This window comes from Pelophylax lessonae (genome assembly GCF_965119305.1).
Source record: "Pelophylax lessonae genome assembly, chromosome: 6".
NCBI classification, from domain to species: Eukaryota; Metazoa; Chordata; class Amphibia; order Anura; family Ranidae; genus Pelophylax; species Pelophylax lessonae.
The window spans coordinates 329,472,300-329,493,976 of NC_138773.1; the positions used below are offsets into that span (position 1 = coordinate 329,472,300).

At 48.8% G+C, this 21,677-nt stretch overlaps 1 protein-coding gene and 1 long non-coding RNA gene across 2 annotated transcripts in view; one reads left to right on the plus strand and one right to left on the minus strand.

Moving 5' to 3' along the window:
• Nucleotides 1-17,681, minus strand: part of LOC309558134 — a 437,057-nt gene extending 419,376 nt beyond the window's left edge. The window contains exons 1-2 of the long non-coding RNA XR_014225407.1: nucleotides 17,622-17,681; nucleotides 17,251-17,552 (exon numbers count right to left, since the gene is read on the minus strand). This is a non-coding gene — a long non-coding RNA (uncharacterized lncRNA). The remainder of the gene's footprint in view (nucleotides 1-17,250; nucleotides 17,553-17,621) is intronic.
• Nucleotides 1-21,677, plus strand: part of SLC12A8 (solute carrier family 12 member 8) — a 46,050-nt gene that overhangs the window by 19,302 nt on the left and 5,071 nt on the right. The window contains exons 6-11 of the mRNA XM_082261131.1: nucleotides 1,211-1,298; nucleotides 1,437-1,524; nucleotides 3,764-3,910; nucleotides 10,746-11,547; nucleotides 12,773-12,870; nucleotides 13,385-13,502. Coding sequence (XP_082117257.1) covers nucleotides 1,211-1,298; nucleotides 1,437-1,524; nucleotides 3,764-3,910; nucleotides 10,746-11,547; nucleotides 12,773-12,870; nucleotides 13,385-13,502 — 1,341 coding nt within the window. The remainder of the gene's footprint in view (nucleotides 1-1,210; nucleotides 1,299-1,436; nucleotides 1,525-3,763; nucleotides 3,911-10,745; nucleotides 11,548-12,772; nucleotides 12,871-13,384; nucleotides 13,503-21,677) is intronic.

Genomic DNA, 21,677 nt, shown 5'->3' on the forward strand with positions numbered 1-21,677 from the left:
GCTCTGTGCAGGGTGTGTGTGTGGCGGGCTCTGTGCATTGTGTGTAGCGCAGGCTCTGTGCAGGGTGTGTGTGTGTGGCGGGCTCTGTGCATTGTGTGTGTAGCGCGGGCTCTGTGCAGGGTGTGTGTGTGGTGGGCTCTGTGCGGGGTGTGTGTGTGTGGCGGGCTCTGCGGTATGTGTGGCATATGAAGAACAGAGCCAAGCTGTCTGCTGCAGTATGCGGTGATTAGAAATAACCAAATAATTTTTTCTCTTTTTTATTTTATGTTTTAAAACTGAAATGCAAATAAAGATATCATACATGACAAAGGTTTCCCAGAGCACTGCAGGTTATCTACAGAGACAGTACAGCAGTTGTGTCATTTTATACTTTCCCTGAGTAAAACTTTAAACAAACCGAGTGGGTTTGCAGGGGGGGAGGAGGGGGAGATGCTCTGCAGGGGGGAGGGGGGGTAGACGCTGCTCTGCAGGGGGGAGGGGGGGTAGACGCTGCTCTGCAGGGGGGAGGGGGGGAGATGCTGCTCTGCAGGGGGGAGGAGGGGGGGTAGACGCTGCTCTGCAGGGGGGAGGAGGGGGAGTAGACGCTGCTCTGGAGGGGGGAGGGGGAGATGCTGCTCTGCAGGGGGGAGGAGGGGGGTAGATGCTGCTCTGCAGGGGGGAGGGGGAGATGCTGCTCTGCAGGGGGGAGGAGGGGAGATGCTGCTCTGCAGGGGGGAGGGGGGGTAGATGCTGCTCTGCAGGGGGGAGGGGGGGTAGATGCTGCTCTGCAGGGGGGAGGAGGGGGAGATGCTGCTCTGCAGGGGGGAGGAGGGGGGTAGACGCTGCTCTGCAGGGGGGAGGAGGGGGAGATGCTGCTCTGCAGGGGGGAGGGGGAGATGCTGCTCTGCAGGGGGGAGGAGGGGAGATGCTGCTCTGCAGGGGGGAGATGCTTAAGCTCTATAAATAACTTTCTTTAACAACAAAGCAGTATGGAGGCAAAGGAAAACATGAAAGTGTCCGAGAGCGCCACCTTCTGGCTGAAAACACAAAATTATATTTACTGTTTTGAATTTACCTGGCTGCCAATATGAATATTTTTTAAACAGTCATGCAAGATGGCTCCCAGTTTCCTGTGATCTCCTGAGCACTCGGCTTCATTCCTCGTCCTCTCTTGGGGAGTGTGTTGGTGTTTAGCCAATCAGTGACCTAAACTCCATATTCTCACCCTCAGGCGTCATGGCCGGCTTCAACATGAGTGGAGATTTGCGCCGCCCGTCTGTCAATATCCCGGTCGGGTCGTTGGCCGCCATCACCATCTCGTAAGTTCCAAAACCTCAACCTGCAGCTGGTGAAGCGACCCAGGCGTTGCATGCGATTTATATTTCCGCATGTGATCTGGATGTTAGGAGTTTGAATTCCTGTCATATAATTCTCAGACTTTCTCCTCTTCCCCCCAGCTGGTTCCTCTACATCGTCTTCGTCTTCTTGTTGGGCGCCACCTGCGCTCGGGAGTTCCTGCGCTATGAATTTATGATCGCTGAGAAGGTGAGTGAACTCCGGTAACTTTTTTGGGGTTGGGTAAATAATTTGGGTAATTTCGTTTTTCATTTATTTGGAATTTTCCTTTTTAGTGTATTCATTTTATTATTTGTAAACATTTTTTTGCGTTTTCTGTGTTTTTTTTTTTTTTTTGTTTTGTTTTTTTAACATAGCCCAGGATAAGTGAAGGGAAAAAAAGAGAAAGGAGAGAGCGCCTCTAAGTGCAGACTGTAAAATGTATTTAAAAGAAAACAAGTCACAAACTGGCCAAACACATTTTTTAGGTGATAAACCGGCTCATAAAGGGTAAAAGTCCCCGGGATGTCATGGCCGATGGGCTGCCTTGGCTGTGGAGCCGCCAAGGTGTCTGAGCATGCACAGTGCCACCTCTGGTAAGGCCGATGGAGCTTCCAGGCTTTCTGAGCATGCGCCGTGCCACCTCTGAGCAGGCCAATGAAGCCACATTGGCTGTGGAGCCGTCAGGACAGGTTGATGGACCCACCTTGGTTGTGGAGCTGCCAAGATTTTGGAGCATGCACCCTGTGCTGCCTCTGGGCAGGCCAATAGAGCCGCCTTGGCTGTAGAGCCACCAGGTTTTCCGAGCATGTACCGTGCCGCCTCTGGGCAGGCCAATGAAGCCACCTTGGCTGTGAAGCCATCAGGTTTTCTGAGCATGTGCCATGCTGCCTTTGGGCAGGCTGATGGAGCCGCCTTATCTGTGGAGCCACTAGGGTTTCAGAGCATGCACCGTGCCACCTCTGGGCAGGTCAATAAAGCCACCTTGGCTGTGGAACCATCAGGGTTTCTGAGTATGTGCCGTGCTGCCTTTCAGCAGGCCAATGGAGCTGCCAAGGTTTCAGGGCATGTCCTGTGCTGCCTCTGGGCAGGCCAATGTAGCCACCTTGGCTGTGGAGCTGTCAGGGTTTCTGAGCATGTGCCGTGCCACTTTTGGGCAGGCTGATGGAGCCGCCAAGGTTTCAGAGCATGTATTGTGCTGCCCCTGGGCAGGCCAATGTAGGCACCTTGACTGTGGAGCCGCTAGGGTTTCTGGACATGCGCACTCTTTCATCAGAAAAGAGCATGCATGCCCATAGGCGCCAGGGCATGCTCAGGAACCCTGGTGGCTCATGTGCTCGTGTCCTGCTCCATTAAGAGCTTGCCCAGCTCTAGTGTTTGGACTATTGTCCTCCGGAGCACCTATGGACTATTTATGGACTTTTAGCTTTTTACTTTATCGTTTTAGCCTTAAATTGTCCTTGCTAGGTGTAGTCACTCGGTGGCGCCTGTCCACCTGACCCTTAACCAAGATAGGTGAAGGACCTATGTAACACAGTGAGCGTGATCTCAGCACAGAAAGCTCTGCCGCCCATTGACGCGTGTTTGCCGTCATACGTATGCGGTACATGGAAGGCAAGAGGATAAAACCTTTTAGAGATATGTACCAGTTTTAGACACTAGGCATACCACACCCCAAAATATCCTCATCAATGTACACAGAGCATGGGCAGTACACCCCGCCCGTCTGCTTCCCATTTGCCGGTAATTCCTGACTGTCAAAACGACAGCCGGAAGCTGCTGTGTGAATACAGGAGCTGAAGAAGCTGCTGCTGTCCGTCGGACACAATGTTTATAAACATAAAGATACAAAGTAACATTGTTTATAAACATTAATCAGACAGGTGATGGAGAGATACAAAGTAACATTGTTTATAAACATTGATCAGACGGGAGATAGAGAGATACAAAGTAACATTGTTTATAAACATTGATCAGACAGGAGATAGAGAGATACAAAGTAACATTGTTTATAAACATTGATCAGACAGGAGATAGAGAGATACAAAGTAACATTGTTTATAAACATTGATCAGACAGGAGATAGAGAGATACAAAGTAACATTGTGGTATTTGTATCTAAAGCAACCTGACAAGTAATACATTTTTTATTTATTTTTTTTTTTTTTTAAATTTTACCTTTTTAGTTATAGTATGGCTGAATAAATCTGCTATCTGATTGGCTCTGCACAGTCAGTTTGCAGATTGTTGTCTGTTGTACAGATGTGTGAGAACAGCTTGATTGTCATATTCCGGTGCTGTGTGGAAGGTGCGGTATCCCTTGGTAATCAGATTTCAGCTCCGATCAGTGAGAGACAATTTCTGGTTGCCATGGGTTACCCCACATCTGATCCATAAATGCAGATTTTTTTCAATGTCTCCTCACCCATCTCCTCCTCCTCCTCCGCAGGTGTCCCTGGTGGGCTTCCTCTTCCTGATCGGCCTCTACATCTCCTCGCTGGCGTCCTGCATGGGTGGTCTGTACGGCGCTCCCAGAATCCTCCAGTGCATTGCGCAGGAGAAGGTCATCCCCATCCTTTCCTTCTTGGGACATGGAGTGAGTGATGCTTCTCTAAGTTACACATTTCTTGTGAACCCGTCTATAGCAGCCAATCAGAGTTCATCTTTTGTCAGTGAAAGGTGTAGTTAGTGTACAGCGGGCAGGGAGATCAGAATGTGACTTTGCTGTTCTTCCTCAATATGAGGCATGGTGAGCAAATGACCTCCGTCTACAGGGGGCCACAGAGGGACTAAAAGGGCTTCAAACTTCCAGTACATAATATTGTGTGTGCAGAGTGAGTCCTCCTATCATTGTGTGCAGAGTGAGTCCCCCTCCTATCATTGTGTGCGCAGAGTGAGTCCCCCTCCTATCATTGTGTGCGCAGAGTGAGTCCCCCTCCTATCATTGTGTGCGCAGAGTGAGTCCCCCTCCTATCATTGTGTGTGCAGAGTGAGTCCCCCTCCTATCATTGTGTGCGCAGAGTGAGTCCCCCTCCTATCATTGTGTGCGCAGAGTGAGTCCCCCTCCTATCATTGTGTGCGCAGAGTGAGTCCCCCTCCTATCATTGTGTGCGCAGAGTGAGTCCCCCTCCTATCATTGTGTGCGCAGAGTGAGTCCCCCTCCTATCATTGTGTGCGCAGAGTGAGTCCCCCTCCTATCATTGTGTGCGCAGAGTGAGTCCCCCTCCTATCATTGTGTGCGCAGAGTGAGTCCCCCTCCTATCATTGTGTGCGCAGAGTGAGTCCCCCTCCTATCATTGTGTGCGCAGAGTGAGTCCCCCTCCTATCATTGTGTGCGCAGAGTGAGTCCCCCTCCTATCATTGTGTGCGCAGAGTGAGTCCCCCTCCTATCATTGTGTGCGCAGAGTGAGTCCCCCTCCTATCATTGTGTGCGCAGAGTGAGTCCCCCTCCTATCATTGTGTGCGCAGAGTGAGTCCCCCTCCTATCATTGTGTGCGCAGAGTGAGTCCCCCTCCTATCATTGTGTGCGCAGAGTGAGTCCCCCTCCTATCATTGTGTGCGCAGAGTGAGTCCCCCTCCTATCATTGTGTGCGCAGAGTGAGTCCCCCTCCTATCATTGTGTGCGCAGAGTGAGTCCCCCTCCTATCATTGTGTGCGCAGAGTGAGTCCCCCTCCTATCATTGTGTGCGCAGAGTGAGTCCCCCTCCTATCATTGTGTGCGCAGAGTGAGTCCCCCTCCTATCATTGTGTGCGCAGAGTGAGTCCCCCTCCTATCATTGTGTGCGCAGAGTGAGTCCCCCTCCTATCATTGTGTGCGCAGAGTGAGTCCCCCTCCTATCATTGTGTGCGCAGAGTGAGTCCCCCTCCTATCATTGTGTGCGCAGAGTGAGTCCTCCTATCATTGTGTGCGCAGAGTGAGTCCTCCTCCTATCATTGTGTGTGCAGAGTGAGTCCTCCTCCTATCACTGTGTGCAGAGTGAGTCCTCCTATCATTGTGTGTGCAGAGTGAGTCCTCCTCCTATCATTGTGTGCGCAGAGTGAGTCCTCCTCCTATCACTGTGTGCGCAGAGTGAGTCCCCCTCCTATCATTGTGTGCGCAGAGTGAGTCCCCCTCCTATCATTGTGTGCGCAGAGTGAGTCCCCCTCCTATCATTGTGTGCGCAGAGTGAGTCCCCCTCCTATCATTGTGTGCGCAGAGTGAGTCCCCCTCCTATCATTGTGTGCGCAGAGTGAGTCCCCCTCCTATCATTGTGTGCGCAGAGTGAGTCCTCCTCCTATCGTGTGCAGAATGAGTCCTCCTCCTATCATTGTGTGCGCAGAGTGAGTCCTCCTCCTATCATTGTGCGCAGAGTGAGTCCTCCTCCTATCACTGTGCGCAGAGTGAGTCCTCCTCCTATCATTGTGCGCAGAGTGAGTCCTCCTCCTATCACTGTGTGCAGAGTGAGTCCTCCTCCTATCACTGTGTGCAGAGTGAGTCCTCCTCCTATCATTGTGTGCAGAGTGAGTCCTCCTCCTATCATTGTGTGCAGAGTGAGTCCTCCTCCTATCATTGTGTGCGCAGAGTGAGTCCTCCTCCTATCATTGTGTGCGCAGAGTGAGTCCTCCTCCTATCATTGTGTGCGCAGAGTGAGTCCTCCTCCTATCGTGTGCACAGAGTGAGTCCTCCTCCTATCATTGTGTGCGCAGAGTGAGTCCTCCTCCTATCATTGTGTGCGCAGAGTGAGTCCTCCTCCTATCACTGTGTGCGCAGAGTGAGTCCTCCTCCTATCGTGTGCAGAGTGAGTCCTCCTCCTATCGTGTGCAGAGTGAGTCCTCCTCCTATCATTGTGTGCGCAGAGTGAGTCCTCCTCCTATCATTGTGTGCAGAGTGAGTCGTCTGGGTGTGGTGCTATGTACACTGCTTAGGTTCTACCCCAATAGGGTCAGTTTTCCTTTTCCAGGTTTTGGATTCCAAAAAGCCATAAAAAGAAAGCCAGCCACCCGAGAGACAATTGCTCTGCATGCACAACTAGGTCTAAACCGCACCATATTGGGATGGTGTGATGTAGAACGTCACTGACAGGGACATAGAACTACGCCGCCAGAGGCAAAGAACTTCACCGTCAGGGACATCACCCGTGATGTTTGTTTGCCGGGGATGAACCTTTTGAAACTGAGACTGTCCCTAACAATGATAGCAGCCATACAATAGGTGTAGATCCTAAGTGCCCTATTAGGAGGCCTTAATAGCAGACCGCGCCTGCACAGCTTCCACAGATGACGGCTGAATTAGAAGTTCCATTCACAGGCCAAACATACTGGGAATTGTAGCTCTCATCCACCGCCTTAGACATATTCCACCCATCATCTCACCCATTATCTCCTCCATCTCAACCATCATCTCAACCATTTCCCCCATCATCTCATCCGTCTCACCCATCATCTCATCCGTCTCACTCCTCATCTCACCCATCATCTTATTTGTCTCACCCATCATCTCACCCATCATCTCACCCATCATCTCATCTCCTCCATCTCCTCCATCTCCCCCATCTCCTCCATCTCCCCCATCTCCTCCATCATCTCCATCTCCCCCATCTCCTCCATCTCCTCCTCCATCTCCATCTCCCCCATCATCTCCATCTCTTCCATCATCTCCATCTCCATCATCTCCTCCATCTCCCCCATCTCCTTCATCTCCTCCATCATCTCCATCTCCTCCATCATCTCCATCTCCTCCATCATCTCAATCTCCTTCATCTCCCCCATCTTGCCCATCTCCCCCATCTCCCCCATCTCGCCCATCTCGCCCATCTCGCCCATCTCGCCCATCTCGCCCATCTCGCCCATCTCGCCCATCTCGCCCATCTCGCCTATCTCCCCCATCTCCTCCATCATCTCCATCTCCCCCATCATCTCCATCTCCCCCATCATCTCCATCTCCCCCATCATCTCCATCTCCCCCATCATCTCCATCTCCCCCATCATCTCCATCTCCCCCATCATCTCCATCTCCCCCATCATCTCCATCTCCTCCATCATCTCCATCTCCTCCATCATCTCCATCTCCTCCATCATCTCCATCTCCTCCATCATCTCCATCTCCTCCATCATCCCCATCTCCCCCATCTCCTCCATCTCCTCCATCATCTCCATCTCCCCCATCATGTCCTCCACCATCTCCATCTCCCCCATCATCTCCTCCATCTCAACCCATCTCCTCCAACTCCTCCCTCCATCTCGCTCCATCTCTCCCATCATCTCCCCCCATTTCCCCCCATCTCACTCATCTCAGTGGAAGCCTAGGCTATGTTCTCTATGATCTGTACATATGAACGGCCATATTGCATTTTCACAAATGTAGATTCTTGTGTTGCTTTGTTAGAAATGCCCCTAATGTGAACATTGTCCAATCACTGTGCTGTAGAAGTGCTATGAAGCCAATCGAAGTGCAGAGATTGTACAGGAGCCTAAAATCTCAGCCTAATTCTCCAGATCCATGAAAGCATTTTTACCTCCCATTCTATTCTATAGGCAGGCCGTAACAAGGGATGGGCAGGAGTGGCGGGTGGCTTGGGCACTGTGTTAAATGGGGGGGGGGCATCGATGTGTTTGAAAGCTTCTTTTGATGATTTGCTGTGTGAAGGTTTCTGAATGTCTGTGTATTAACGTCAGTAAATTCCGTCTGTGTGATCAGACCGTCACTGTTCCCTCACAGCAGCCTGAAAATGATCTTTTTGGCCAATTGATTTTATCTCAACAGTTGTTCAGCCTGGAGGCTGACCAGACTGCCTGACCTACAAGCAACCACTAGAGGGATCCCCATATATGTGAAATACAATTATCTATAGTGCAGGAAGTGCATAGAATGTGACCTCTACAATGACTTTGGGCAAAGTGTAAGTAAGCGCTGACAATTCTCTGTAGTTCCCCTTTAAGCTGAGCCCTTTATGGCCGAGTGTCAGCGTTTGGTGGGAATTCCCCGGATAATCGGGATTATAGACTTGGCCGCATTCTCCTCCTCATTAGAACTGTGAGAACCCATCTCAGTATTAGATGCCCCTGCCGGGTGTGATCTGAATATTGGGGTGTGATCTGAATATTGGGGTGATGGTGGAGCCCCCCTTCCCCCTAGGATATAGGGGACAGTCTGGGATCATCCCATAGATCGCTCTGATCATGTGATATCGATGGATGGCAGAATAGAGAACAGCCTGGGACTGACATTTAGTATCGCACAGTAATGCAGCATGATGCAGCACATGTTTCAGGCCCCTGGGGATGATGGGCTGGTAACGCCCTTCTTTCAGCTGCATTCCAAGATCCGAATTATCATCTGAAAAATCTCATGATCCCGAAGAGTCCGGACTGAATGTGCGGACAGCCGACTCTGTCCAGGATAAATATGTGACAAGAATTCATTGTAATGTGGAGAGCAGAGCAGGGAACACGAGGGCTGCATAACATAGAACCATAAATTGATGGGTCTTAGGAACTCCTGTGTGCCACAGCCCCGCCCCCTGCCGACTGTGTGCCACCGCCCCCTGCCGACTGTGTGCCACCGCCCCCTGCCGACTGTGTGCCACCGCCCCCTGCCAACTGTGTGCCACCGCCCCCTGCCGACTGTGTGCTCCTGCCGACTGTGCGCCACCGCCCGCCTCCTGCGGACTGTGTGCCACTGCCCGCCTCCTGCTGACTGTGTGCCGCCTCCTGCCGAGTGTGTACCACTGCCCCCGCCTTCTGCCGACTGTGTGCCACTGCCTCCTGCCGACTGTGTGCCACTGCCTCCTGCCGACTGTGTGCCCCCGCCTCCTGCCGACTGTGTGCCACCGCCCCCGCCTCCTGCCGACTGTGTGCCACCGCCCCCGCCTCCTGCCGACTGTGTGCCACCGCCCCCGCCTCCTGCCGACTGTGTGCCACCGCCCCCTGCCGACTGTGTGCCACCGCCCCCTGCCGACTGTGTGCCACCGCCCCCTGCCGACTGTGTGCCACCGCCCCCTGCCGACTGTGTGCCACCGCCCCCTGCCGACTGTGTGCCACCACCTCCTGCCGACTGTGTGCCACCGCCCGCCTCCTGCTGACTGTGTGCCGCCTCCTGCCGAGTGTGTACCACTGCCCCCGCCTTCTGCCGACTGTGTGCCACTGCCTCCTGCCAACTGTGTGCCACCGCGCCGTCCTCCTTCCCGACTGCCTCCTGCCAGCTGTGTGCCACCTCCTGCCGCCTGCGTGGCAACACGCCACCTTTTACTGACTGTGCCACCGCGCCGCCTCCTCTCACCCCTCAGCATACAGAACAGCCACCACTGCTGCAAGCCTGATTTAATCTTCAGTTTTTATTGCAGGTATGGAGTTTTAGAGAAATACTGTACATAGGCGATTGGAATTGTTAGCATTGTGTTCGAGTTGTACATAACTAGCCAAGTAATACTTGAATCACACCGTTCATGGACATAATGGGCACAACCACCCCAGATAACATAAAATGTATAATACTTCATTAATGCACAATATATATATTTTTTATAAATTTATACAGTTTAAAAACAAAGTAGCATTCTGTACCATATATAACCAAAGGTTGCGGCTCAAACTAAGTAAAGGTATAAAGTACACTTCTAGATAGACGGTTCCACTATCCCTTCATATCAAGCTCAACATGTTTCGCATATTCCACTTCTTCAGCAGAGAGCGGTGCTTTACCATAGAATCGCTACCTAAAGAGAAAAGAAATAAAATAGATAATAGTGCACACATACTAACAATGTAATGAATACATTCCAGTATTAGCAATACAATAATGTAGAGGGCGATTGGGTGTCCCAGGAGCCGCACATCGAGTCACGGCCTGCTGTACGATAGTAAATGGCAGTCTCAGCCTGGACCCCCGTCAGGCCACACTCCCAACGCATTTCACTCCGCCAACCAGTGCTTGGGGAGCGACTCGCACACACACCTGGTTCAAAATATAATTATAGAAGTATAGCTAACCAAAGCACTTACCGTAAACATCGGCCGGAAACAATGTCCCAAGTACGGCATGGCACACGAAACACCAGAACTCCGGAGTTGTATAAAAAGCATGTAGCCTACATGAGCATTAAGCAACCAATGGTAAGACGGAGCATAATACACCCCTGTCAGCTGACCTGTGATTGGTTGATCTAGATGGGTCCTGTGGTGTCCCCATGGTAGATGAATCTCTCCAGTAGTACATTTTGTCCTGTCTGGTCTCCCGGTAATCTCACCAGTGTCAAGGATCCAGGTTCTGCCATTACCTTTCCTGAAATTTCATTGAATAATTCTCCAGTAACAAAGTGGGGGAGGGCGATGTAGTGAATGTCTTCTTATATATAATCTATTACCATAGTGGGGAGCCACCGCCTCTAAAATCAAGATTTCTGAACTGTTCTTGTTACCAATTCTAACTGCAGTCTTTGTCTCTTGCCATGTAGAGAGGACCCAACAAGACCCCGGTGGCAGCCATCTTCCTGACTGGCCTCCTCACTATGGCCTTCGTCTTCATTGGCCAAGTCAACATCTTGGCGCCCATTGTTACGATCAATTTCATGCTGACATACAGCGTAGTGGATTACTCCTACTTCTCGGTGACCATGAGCTACAATCTCCAGCGCTGCTACAAGAAGGTCAGCCAAGCCGCTTCCAAGACACCCGGTCCATCTCAGCCTCTGATCCTTGACAAGTCCACCAGTTATGGGTCAAATGGGACCCTGTTGGCATTCACAAAGGACATGGACCAGCTCTTTAAGGAGGGCAATACAGAGTCCACCAACAGCACAAAGACTCCAGATAAGAAAGAGAAGAATTTCATGAAACTTAAGAAATCGAGGAAACCCGCCAAGCAGACCTTGCAAGATAGTTTCCAGTTGGACTTGAAGCAGAACACTGACCCTGAGGGTCTGACTGCTGACAGGACAGTCGAGGAGCAGGAAAACAGGGCAATGGCCAAAATGGCAGATAGCCCAGATTATGGCAATACAGACCAGGCAGCCAATAAGGGCAGGAGCACACCTGACCAGGCGGCCAATGAGGACAGGAGCACACCTGACCAGGTCCATGAGGACGGGAGCACCACTGATGAAGGAAGAGGAGACCATGAAGCTAGTGAAGACCCATTGGACAACCAGGGAGAAGAAGTGCAATGTATGTGTGATGAGGAGGAGTATGTCGAGGGGACTGGAGATCGGGAGAAGCTCTTCACAGAGGCCCATAAGTCAGGACCCAAGGAGAGAGAAGGTAAGTAGCTGTGCTGCAAGGTGGAGCCGCATAGAGGATTGGTGGTGGTGTAAGGCTTTCTGTTCTATATCTCGTCTAAAGGTGTTTCTGAAGAGCGAATACAACCGTACAATGCAAGCAACACTCCCCAGGGGTGCCTTCAGGAGCGAGTGCAAGGGGTTCACCCCATCTCCATCCCCAGGAGCTCCAACCTGTGTGCTCCTTGCAGAAGCTTCTCCCGAGGGTAATCACTGCTCCTCCTGATAGGCAGCACTGACCCTCTTCTCACTGATCTCTGCTGGTGGAGGTGGAGAACGAAATGCTGGATTGTAGTGGTGGAGTGCAGTGCAGGTAGGTGTGCTGTACAGGTGCATGCAATCTCACACCATCCTCTGGGGCAGTGCAATGTTTAGCTATTCTCAGCCAGGGTTCTTTGAGGAGTTGCAGATTGGCATGATGCCTACAAACTTCCAGGTCCAACGCCATTGGCCAGAGTCAGCAGAAGCTGACCATTGTGTCTTTTTAGATGTCCCTGTGGTATTCTTCCCACTGACCTCCAATGTAAGGGACATTCTTCCCACTGACCACCAATGTAAGGAGCATTCTTCCCACTGACCACCAATGTAAGGAGCATTCTTCCCACTGACCACCAATGTGAGGAGCATTCTTCCCACTGACCACCAATGTAAGGAACATTCTTCCCACTGACCACCAATGTAAGGAGCATTCTTCCCACTGACCACCAATGTAAGGGACATTCTTCCCACTGACCACCAATGTAAGGGACATTCTTCCCACTGACCACCAATGTAAGGAGCATTCTTCCCACTGACCACCAATGTAAGGAGCATTCTTCCCACTGACCACCAATGTAAGGAGCATTCTTCTAACTGACCACCAATGTAAGGGACATTCTTCCCACTGATCACCAATGTAAGGAGCATTCTTCCCCCAGATCCTTCTCCGCTATGGATTCCCCCTAGTATGTATGATGCATGCATATTCTTAGCCCCAAGTGCAGAACTTTACATTTATCAACATTAAACCTCATTTGCTACATAGTTGCCCAATGAAACATTTCATATTATATCTGTACCTTACTGATGATGTGATGTGCAGTGATTTGTGGATACAAATTTTCAATAGATGTTTCCTGAGACCTAGAAATGATTTCTGGGGTTCCTCTGGGGAGGGGCAGACGTCCTCCAAACCTGTATCTCTATTGGCTGATTTTTGCCTCCTGCAGATCTAAGTGGGAAGCAGAAGGTCCTGGAGTTTGACATCCAGAGTCTGTCCTCGTCCTTCTACAGCAAGCTGTGCAATCACTGGGTGTCCTTCATCGGGGTGAGCCCAATCTCTGGCAATTCCCACTCTTCCTGTTCTGTCTTTCCATATGTTACATTGTTTGTGTCTCCTCCATCCTCAATATGTTACATTGTTTGTGTCTCCTCCATCCTCAATATGTTACATTGTTACATTGTATCTCTTCCATCCTCAGTATGTTACATGGTATCTCCTCCATCCTCAATGTTACATTGTATCTCCTCCATCCTCAATATGTTACATTGTATCTCCTCCATCCTCAGTATGTTACATTGTATCTCTTCCATCCTCAGTATGTTACATTGTATCTTTTCTCTCCTCAGTATGTTACATTGTATCTCCTCCATCCTCAGTATGTTACATTGTATGTCCTCCATCCTCAGTATGTTACATGGTATCTCCTCCATCCTCAGTATGTTACACTGTATCTCCTCCATCCTCAGTATGTTACATGGTATCTCCTCCATCCTCAGTATGTTACATTGTATCTCCTCCACCCTCAGTATGTTACATTGTATCTCCTCCGTCTTCGCAGGCCATCCTATCTGTGGTCATCATGTTCATCATTCAGTGGATTTACGCTCTGGTGAATATTGGGGTAGCCATCATTCTCTACTTCTACATTGGCAGGGTGAGCCCGGGTCTGAACCCAGGTAAGTGGGGCTTCCACATTTAGGGGTGTCACCCCAGAACACCTCGGGGTTTTATATAATCAGATTGTTGATTCCCTGGATTTCTCTGGCCCTCTCACTCCTTTGTGGCCCTATGCTATTGCTGCTGATCTCTTGGAGACCCTTTCATCTATTTCCTGTCTACATGAACTCCAGTGATGGCTGCATGACATTTTTTAGGATGGGTTTCCTGGTGGTGACAACAGTGGACCATGTCTGCCATGTCTGTGTGATGTGTGCTAAAATTACCATTTGTAGTCCTCATCAAATGTCTGTGTGACAGGGTGACAACACAGGAGCACAACTGGCAGACAAGGACAGAGCGTTGTCACCCTGTAACAAGGATCTCCATGGCAGGATCACCAAGGAGGATTTTAATAAATTTAAAGAGATTGAAAATGACGTGATCTTATTGGAGCTTATTTTAGAGTTTTAGTAATTGGGGTCAGGGGCGTAACTACAGGGGTTGCAGGGGTTGCAATTGCAACTGGGCCCCCTGCTCCAGGGGGCCTTTGCGGCTCCCCTGTACACCTGGATAGGAAGGGCGGCGGGGGGCACACTGTGCTGCCCCCCCCCCCACTGTGCTCCCTCCCCTCTCCTGCCGGCTGCTGCAGGGGATGTGTCACAATAGAGAACCAGGAAGGGGTCGGTAAATATGTAATTTACCAGCTCCTTCCTTTTCTGAATGGACAGAGTCATAGTCAGTCACATTAGAAAAAAAAATAAAATTATAAAAAATAATACAATTAAAATACCAAAAAAATAAAAAAATACTGATACCAGGGGGTGAACTTGCAGGATTGTAAAAGTCACACTTGTGTGCCCTGGCATTCCACCATCATGGGGAAGCCTCAAGATGGCAGGAAGGGGGGGCCCACTGCAATAAAGGGCCCCGCAAACGAGAGTAAAGGGCCCCAGAATCAGTGGGAAGAGCCCAAGGCTTGAAGGGAAGGGACCCGGCCAGAGGTCCAGGGGGGCCCTTCATGGTTTCTTGCACCGGGGCCCTGAAGGTTCTAGTTACGCCTCTGATTGGGGTGACATCTACTTAGTGTGGCCCTCAGTAGAAGCAATGTGGCCCCTTTTTAGGTTTATTCTACACAATCCAGCCCCCGGTTTGTGGCGATGGACATGTCTGTCATAGGTAGCAGAGATCTTAATGTGTGTAGAACACGGACAGTATATGGGAGGCTATTGGGAGTCCTTCCACATTCACTCAGATTTCCTCTCCATCCGTCTATCAGTCATTCTATGCAGAGTTCCCCCATTCAGCAGCTCTGCTCTCCATAGTGAAGAGATTTTACGGATTTGCATGATAATTGGAGGAATTCTCTGGGTGTTTCTGGGGTCGGCGTTGTCTCCGGCCGCTCTCATGGTGAGGAGTCTGAATAGAAGATTCATGTCCAGAATACAATTCTCACCCAACATTCACTCCTTTCTCTTCATAGGAAGATTGTGTCCCATGGAGGGATGACCGAGCTCTGTACAGGGGAAAACACCTGTTTTGGGGTGTGGGATGCATATGTGTGGGACATGTATGTTCGGGGTGTAGGACGCATGTATTCAGGGTACGGGAAGCGTATTTTTCGGGTTCGGGTGTGGGACGCATATGTGTGAGACATGTACAGTTAGGTCCATAAATATTGGGACATGGACACAATTCTAATCTTTTTGGCTCTATACACCACCACAATGGATTTGAAATGAAACAAACAAGATGTGCTTTAACTGCAGACTTCCAGCTTTAATTTGAGGGGATTTACATCCAAATCAGGTGAACGGTGTAAGAATTACAACAGTTTGTATATGTGCCTCCCACTTTTTAAGGGACCAAAAGTAATTGGACAGATTAACAATCATAAATCAAACTTTCACTTTTTAATACTTGGTTGCAAATCCTTTGCAGTCAATTACAGCCTGAAGTCTGGAACGCATAGACATCACCAGACGCTGGGTTTCATCCCTGGTGATGCTCTGCCAGGCCTCTACTGCAACTGTCTTCAGTTCCTGCTTGTTCTTGGGGCATTTTCCCTTCAGTTTTAAAGCTGGAAGTCTGCAGGTAAAGCACATCTTGTTTGTTTCATTTCAAATCCATTGTGGTGGTGTATAGAGCCAAAAAGATTAGAATTGTGTCCATGTCCCAATATTTATGGACCTGACTGTATGTTCAGGGTGCGGGATGCATATGTGTGGGATTTGTGTGTTCAGGGTGCAGGATGTATGTGGGACTCGTATGTTCAGTGTGCGGGATGTGTGTCCCGTAGAAGAATGCAGATGGTGCCGGGTGTTCAGGGTGCAGGATGTATGTATGTGGGACTCTTATGTTCAGTGTGCGGGATCTGTGTCACATAGAATGCGGATGGTGCCGGGTGTGAAGGGCTGAATGTGAGCGGCTCTATGCCGGGACTGATAATCGTCCATTAACCTGTTCAGTGCCAGGACCAGCACAATAGAGACTTTTCAGGTCCGGTTCCATCACATATTCCAAATATAAGAGGATTATTCCTCATTTCAGGACAGTGGGTGGAGTCATGCAAATAATTCCTTTACATCCCAGCAGCCAGATGTACATCCAGAAGAGCCGTTCTAAAGGGCAGATATAGTCAAATATTATAGAGACAATTACTATTCACAATTGGACACAGATGTTTCAGTCTTGTTGGGCATCATCAGTGCAGTGTATGGAAAACATTATTTCTGTGGAGTGAGGTTTGGGACCCGATGAGACCGTCCATGAGGGCTCTTTGATGGCTTGAGGCCCTTCTCACCATAACCTGTATAGTTATCCTGTCCCTATACAAGTGCATCTCCTAAATTAGAATATCATCAAAAAGTTAATTTATTTCAGTAATTCAATTCAAAAATGTAAACTATAATTTCTATAGATGTTACACACAGAGTGAGAGATTTCGAGCATTTCTTTCTTTTATTTTTGATGATTGTCTTACAGCCGAATGACACCCCAAAATTCAGTATCTCCGAAAATTAGAATATTACATAAAACCAATAGAAAAAAGGATTTGTTATACAGAAATGTTTGACATGGACAGACAGAAAAGTCTGTCCATGTACAGTATAGGATGCACTCAGTACTTGGTCGGGGCGTGGCATGGAGGCGATCAGCCTGTGGCACTGCTGAGGTGTTATGGAAGCCCAGGTTGCTTAGATAACGGCCTTCAGCTCGTCTGCATTGTTGGGTCTGGTGTCTCTCATCTTCCTCCTGACAATCCCGCACAGATTCTCTATGGGGTTTAGGTCAGGCAAGTTTGCTACCCAATCAACCACAGTGATCCCATGATCATGTGACCAGGTATTGGTAGATTTGGCAGTGTGGGTGGTGCCAAGTACTGCTGGAAAACAAAATCAGCATCTCCATAAAGCTGGTCAGCAGACAGAAGCATGAAGCGCTCTAGAATTTCCTAAAATTGTGACCTCTCCTTTGAGGATACAGGGAGTATCAAAGATGCCATAGTCCCTGCTTAAGAAAGCATGGGATGCCAAATCATCCGCCATGGCCCCAGCGCTGGCTGCAACCTGCGTTGCCAGGAATGTAGACTTCTGGATAGAAAGACTTACTTACTAAGCGCCTTTTCAGTAAAGTGAGTCTCAGGAAGTGAGATTCCTTTTAAGTTATAGGGAAAGCTGTCACTCACCTGGCTGATGCTGCAGTCGAGTCGGTTAAAGCCTCAGCTAAAACCGGCGCCCTTAGTAATTCAGCTAGGAGAGCTGTGACAGGAATCACTTTGGGCATGGGGGTTGTGGACCCCAAATTCCTTTAAAGAGGTTGGGAGGCACCATGTCCAGCCTTGTGTGGCTTTCTTATGTTTAAGTCACCCTGAATCTTTTATGGATGCAGGATGACCGGGAGGGTGGTGTACACTGAGAATATGGTTTGGACTACTTCAAATGGGACAGTAATATGCATTACCAGTATCTCTCAGGAAATATGGAGATCTACCTTATTCCTATACACTGTAAGGCACAGGAAGTGCAACTCCTAATTTGGGCATCCAGGAACTATGAGAGACACCATGTCTGCTAATCAATGTGTATTAGCTGGGGAGAGAGGGGGGATTGTTTCCAGCAGCCCCTCCTAAAGAATGCCTACTGATTAACTAAGTGCTTTTGTCTAAAATAGGACAGTATGTTAATTGGGTCTGAGACTATTGATAAGTATGTTAATGAACTCACCTGGCTGTCTACTAAGGGATGTAATTACACAGTCATTGTTCATGTGGTATTCTCAAAGTGTATATAAATGCAGTGTTTCTTTCAATAAACGAGCAGAAGAGAGTTATTCTCACTTGACCTCAATACGGAGCCTTGTCTCGTACTTGGGGGGGGGGGGGGGGATTATTTGTATGGGCTTCATGTATGGCGGATTGGAGTGGTCGGTAGCTGTTCTGGTGTTCAGGAGCGGATTATCCTAGACGACTGTAACCCCTTTGGTACTTGGGGTGTCGTTACAAGAGCCATTTGGGTTAAAGCTTGGGAAGGCGATTTTACATCAAAGGTAAAACTGTGTGGTCTTCCTTTTGAAGGGTACTTACTGTTTGGGCCAGGCCTGGATAACGTTTTGTCCAGATCCTCTGAGAAAGGGAAGAAATTTCCTATCAAACCCAAGAAGGAAAGATATAGGAATTATTTTCGTGTTTGACTACTCTGGATCTCAGGGATGCCTGCTTGCATGTTCAGATTCTTCGGGAACACCAGGCTTTCTTGAGATTTGCAGTAGTAACCAAGGATGGGGTCTCTCATTGTCAGTTCAGGGCACTCCCCTTTGGTCTAGTGGCCAGTCCAATGATTTTCACAAAGATAACCTATCTTCATCTCCAGGGAATAGCTTTAATTCCTTACCTGGATGATCTACTGATCTTTGGTCCTTCGGCAATCCATGTGAGCTCAGATACCCAGAAGGTGATAACAGTCGCTGGTTGGTCAGCGTGGAAAAGTCATCCCTGTAGCCAGCTCAGGTTCAGACCTATTTAGGTTATTGGATAGAATCACGGGTACAAAAATTCTTCCTGCCAAGGGAAAAGGTGGAGAAAGTAGTCTCATCGGTAAAATGGCTGATAGGAGCCCCCCCTTGTGCTCCAGGAGAGAGATCCTGAGAGTTCTGGGGTTCATATCAGCCAGCGAGTCCCTGGATGAAAGTGTAATCCTCACTCCTCAGGTAAACTTTTCCCTAAAGTGGTGGTCAGTACCAAACAATTTGGAGAAGGGCAGACCCTGGGGTCAGTCACCACAGACGCAAGCACCTGGGGATGGGGGGCACATCTAGAGAAAGGAGCACAGGGCACCTGGAACATGGAAGTAGCCCAGGCTTCTTCCAAGTTCAGAGTATTCAGAGCAGTGGTCGAAGCTCTAAAGACCTTCTAGAGTTCCATTGTAGGCAAGGAGTTCAGGTCTGCTCTGACAACGCTACGGCAGTCGCTTACCTGAATTACCAAGGAGGTACTAGGTCCAGACCCCTCTTAGACCTAGCCAAGGAGATCTTAGGCTGGGCCTAAGGAAGTCTGGTCTCTTTGTCGGCAATTCATTAAAAAGGGAAAGCAATTGGGAAGCAGATTTCCTCAGCCGTCAACCAATAAGACAGGGGAAATGGGAGCTGAATCTGAAGGGGTTTCAGATGCTAGTCCAGAAATTTGGCTGCCCAGAAATAGATCTATTTGCCAGCTTCAAGAACAAGAAGGCAAGGAGATTCTTCTTCCTCTCACGGGAAAGAGTCGGAGGGCCTGGATGCTCTGGCCCAGATCTAGCAGTTTGAGTTAGCTTATGCCCTTCCCCCTCTAACTCTAATCCTTTGAGTCATACAGAAACTCAGTTGTTCCCCCAGGCCGCTGCTTCCTTCTGATTGGGCCATGGTGGGCAAGGAGGGCGTGGTTTGTGACCTTGAAGGCGCTATCAGTGGCGCCTCCTTGGAAGCTTACAAACTTTCCAGACTTACTTCCAGACTTACTCTTTTATGGACCAGTATTGCACCCCAGGCCGGAGTTCTTCCAGCTGACAGCCTGGTTAGTGAGCGCCAAATCCAGAATAAAGGGCTGCTCATACAGAGCAGGAAACCAGTAACAAGGAAGGTTTTGGAAGACATTTTGTACTTGGTGAAGGCGGAAGCAGATTTCCTCCATCTCTGTCCCCATAATATTACATTTCCTACAAGATGGGGTGGAGAAGGGTGTGGCGGTCAACACTCTTCGGGTACAAATAGCAGCTCTCTGTTTTTTTAGACGAGAGACTAGCGAAAGAACCTTTAGTTTAAAGATTTTTGACAGCTAGGGATAGAGCTACCCCCGTCACAAGAGATAGGTTCCTACCTTGGGACCTGACTAGTGTTCTAGAGGCATTATCTGGAAACCCTTTTGAACCTATTGAGAGGTTTCCTTTAAGTTTTTGACCCTATAACTAGCCTTCCTATTGGCTACCAACAGCTAGAAGGGTAGGGGACTTACAAGGTCTTTTCTATTAAAGAACCATTTTTGTTGATCCTCCCAGATAGGATTATCCTCCGGCCAGATCCTCTATATCTGCCCAAAGTAGCCTGATCCTTTCATAGGACTGTAAGGGTAATCCCAAAACTCACGGTTTTAATAACATTTTGACTGTTGAAGCCAGATTGAAAATTATATTTATTTAGACAAACATGTAGATAGGAAGCCATGTTTGGAGAGCAAGTCAATCTTACATTACATTCTGTTGGCTTAATGAACATTGCTCTAACTGGCTAGGGTTTGTAATACATTTTTATACACTACAGTGGGTGGCACCTAGCTATCTAATTTCTTTTGAAGTCACATTTCATTCTTTGATAACATTCTTTGAAATGCGAAATGGACATTTAACATAGACATGTCTCTTCCAAAGCTTGTTGGCAAAACAGGTCTTCAAATGTTGAGATAGCAATCATTAACAGCTGGAGCTGTAAATTGCTTTTGAATACAACAGCTGTTACACAAAAGGACTTCTCACACAATATATATCCAATATATCTGCTTAATCATAAATCCATAAGTAAATATTTGATAAACAAAATGGCTGCTTCCCTTTTCCTCATCAGACACAAGAGATAACCTTACCATCCCTTTGTGATAACCCTAAGAATGAGGGGGGAAAGAAATGTCATTGTTTAGATGTGAGGAGATGCCTCCCTACTTATTTACAGAGGACCAAGGAGTTTAGGAGATCTAATCATCTTTTGATCCTCTGCTCTGGACCAAGGAAGGGACTTCAAGCATCTAAGCCTTCAGTCTCTAGGTGGATCAGACAAGCAATTTCCATGTCATATGAGAATTCAGGTATGCCTGCATCAGCAAAGCTGAAAGCTCACTCAACCAGAAGCCTGACAACCTCCTGGACTGAGAAAGCGGGAGCATTCTGGGAACAGATTCGCAGTGCAGCCACCTAGTCCAGCCAAGACACCTTCCTGAAGCACTACAGAGTGGAGGTGCTGTCTCGGCAAGACCTAGTCTTCGGCTGAAAGGAAATTCAGGCGGTGGTCCACCCTAAGGTAGACCTGTGGTTACTTGATTATCCTCTCATGTGTTGCCGTCCTGGAAGGTGAGAGGAGAAAACCGATGGTTATACTTACGGGAGCGGTGTTTCTACGAACCTTCCAGGATGGCAGGCCTACTTCCCACCCAGTTAAGTGGTGAGGAAAGAATGCAAACAATAGGTGGTGAGTGCCTAAGTGAATATATAGCCCTTGTGGACCAGTTGGGAGAATTACTTTCTCTTTCGTTCGTTGACGGACACAGCTCCACATCTTCATGACTATATGGGTTATACTGTCCCCTACAGGAGTAGGACACTAGGCAGACAAAAACTTGACTACGCCTATGGGGCAGTCCCAGGGGGTATACTCCCACTCTCTGCTATAGGTATTCAGTTTTTTTTCTGCCTAGTCAGGAATAAGCACTTAGCTCCTTGCTGGGATCTCCGTTCCTGGCAAAGTTTTCTTTTATAGATTACATTTTTTTTCCCTTTTTATGATTTTGTTCCTTCTTTCCCTGTTAAGGCGCACTCTACTCAGGCGCTTAGTGCCCCCTGGGCCTTCCGTCATCAGGCGTCAGTAATGCAGGTTTGCAAGGCGGCTAGCTGGTCGTCTGTGCACGCGTTCACAAAGTTTTATAAGGTGGATGTGTTGGCATCTGCAGATGCTTC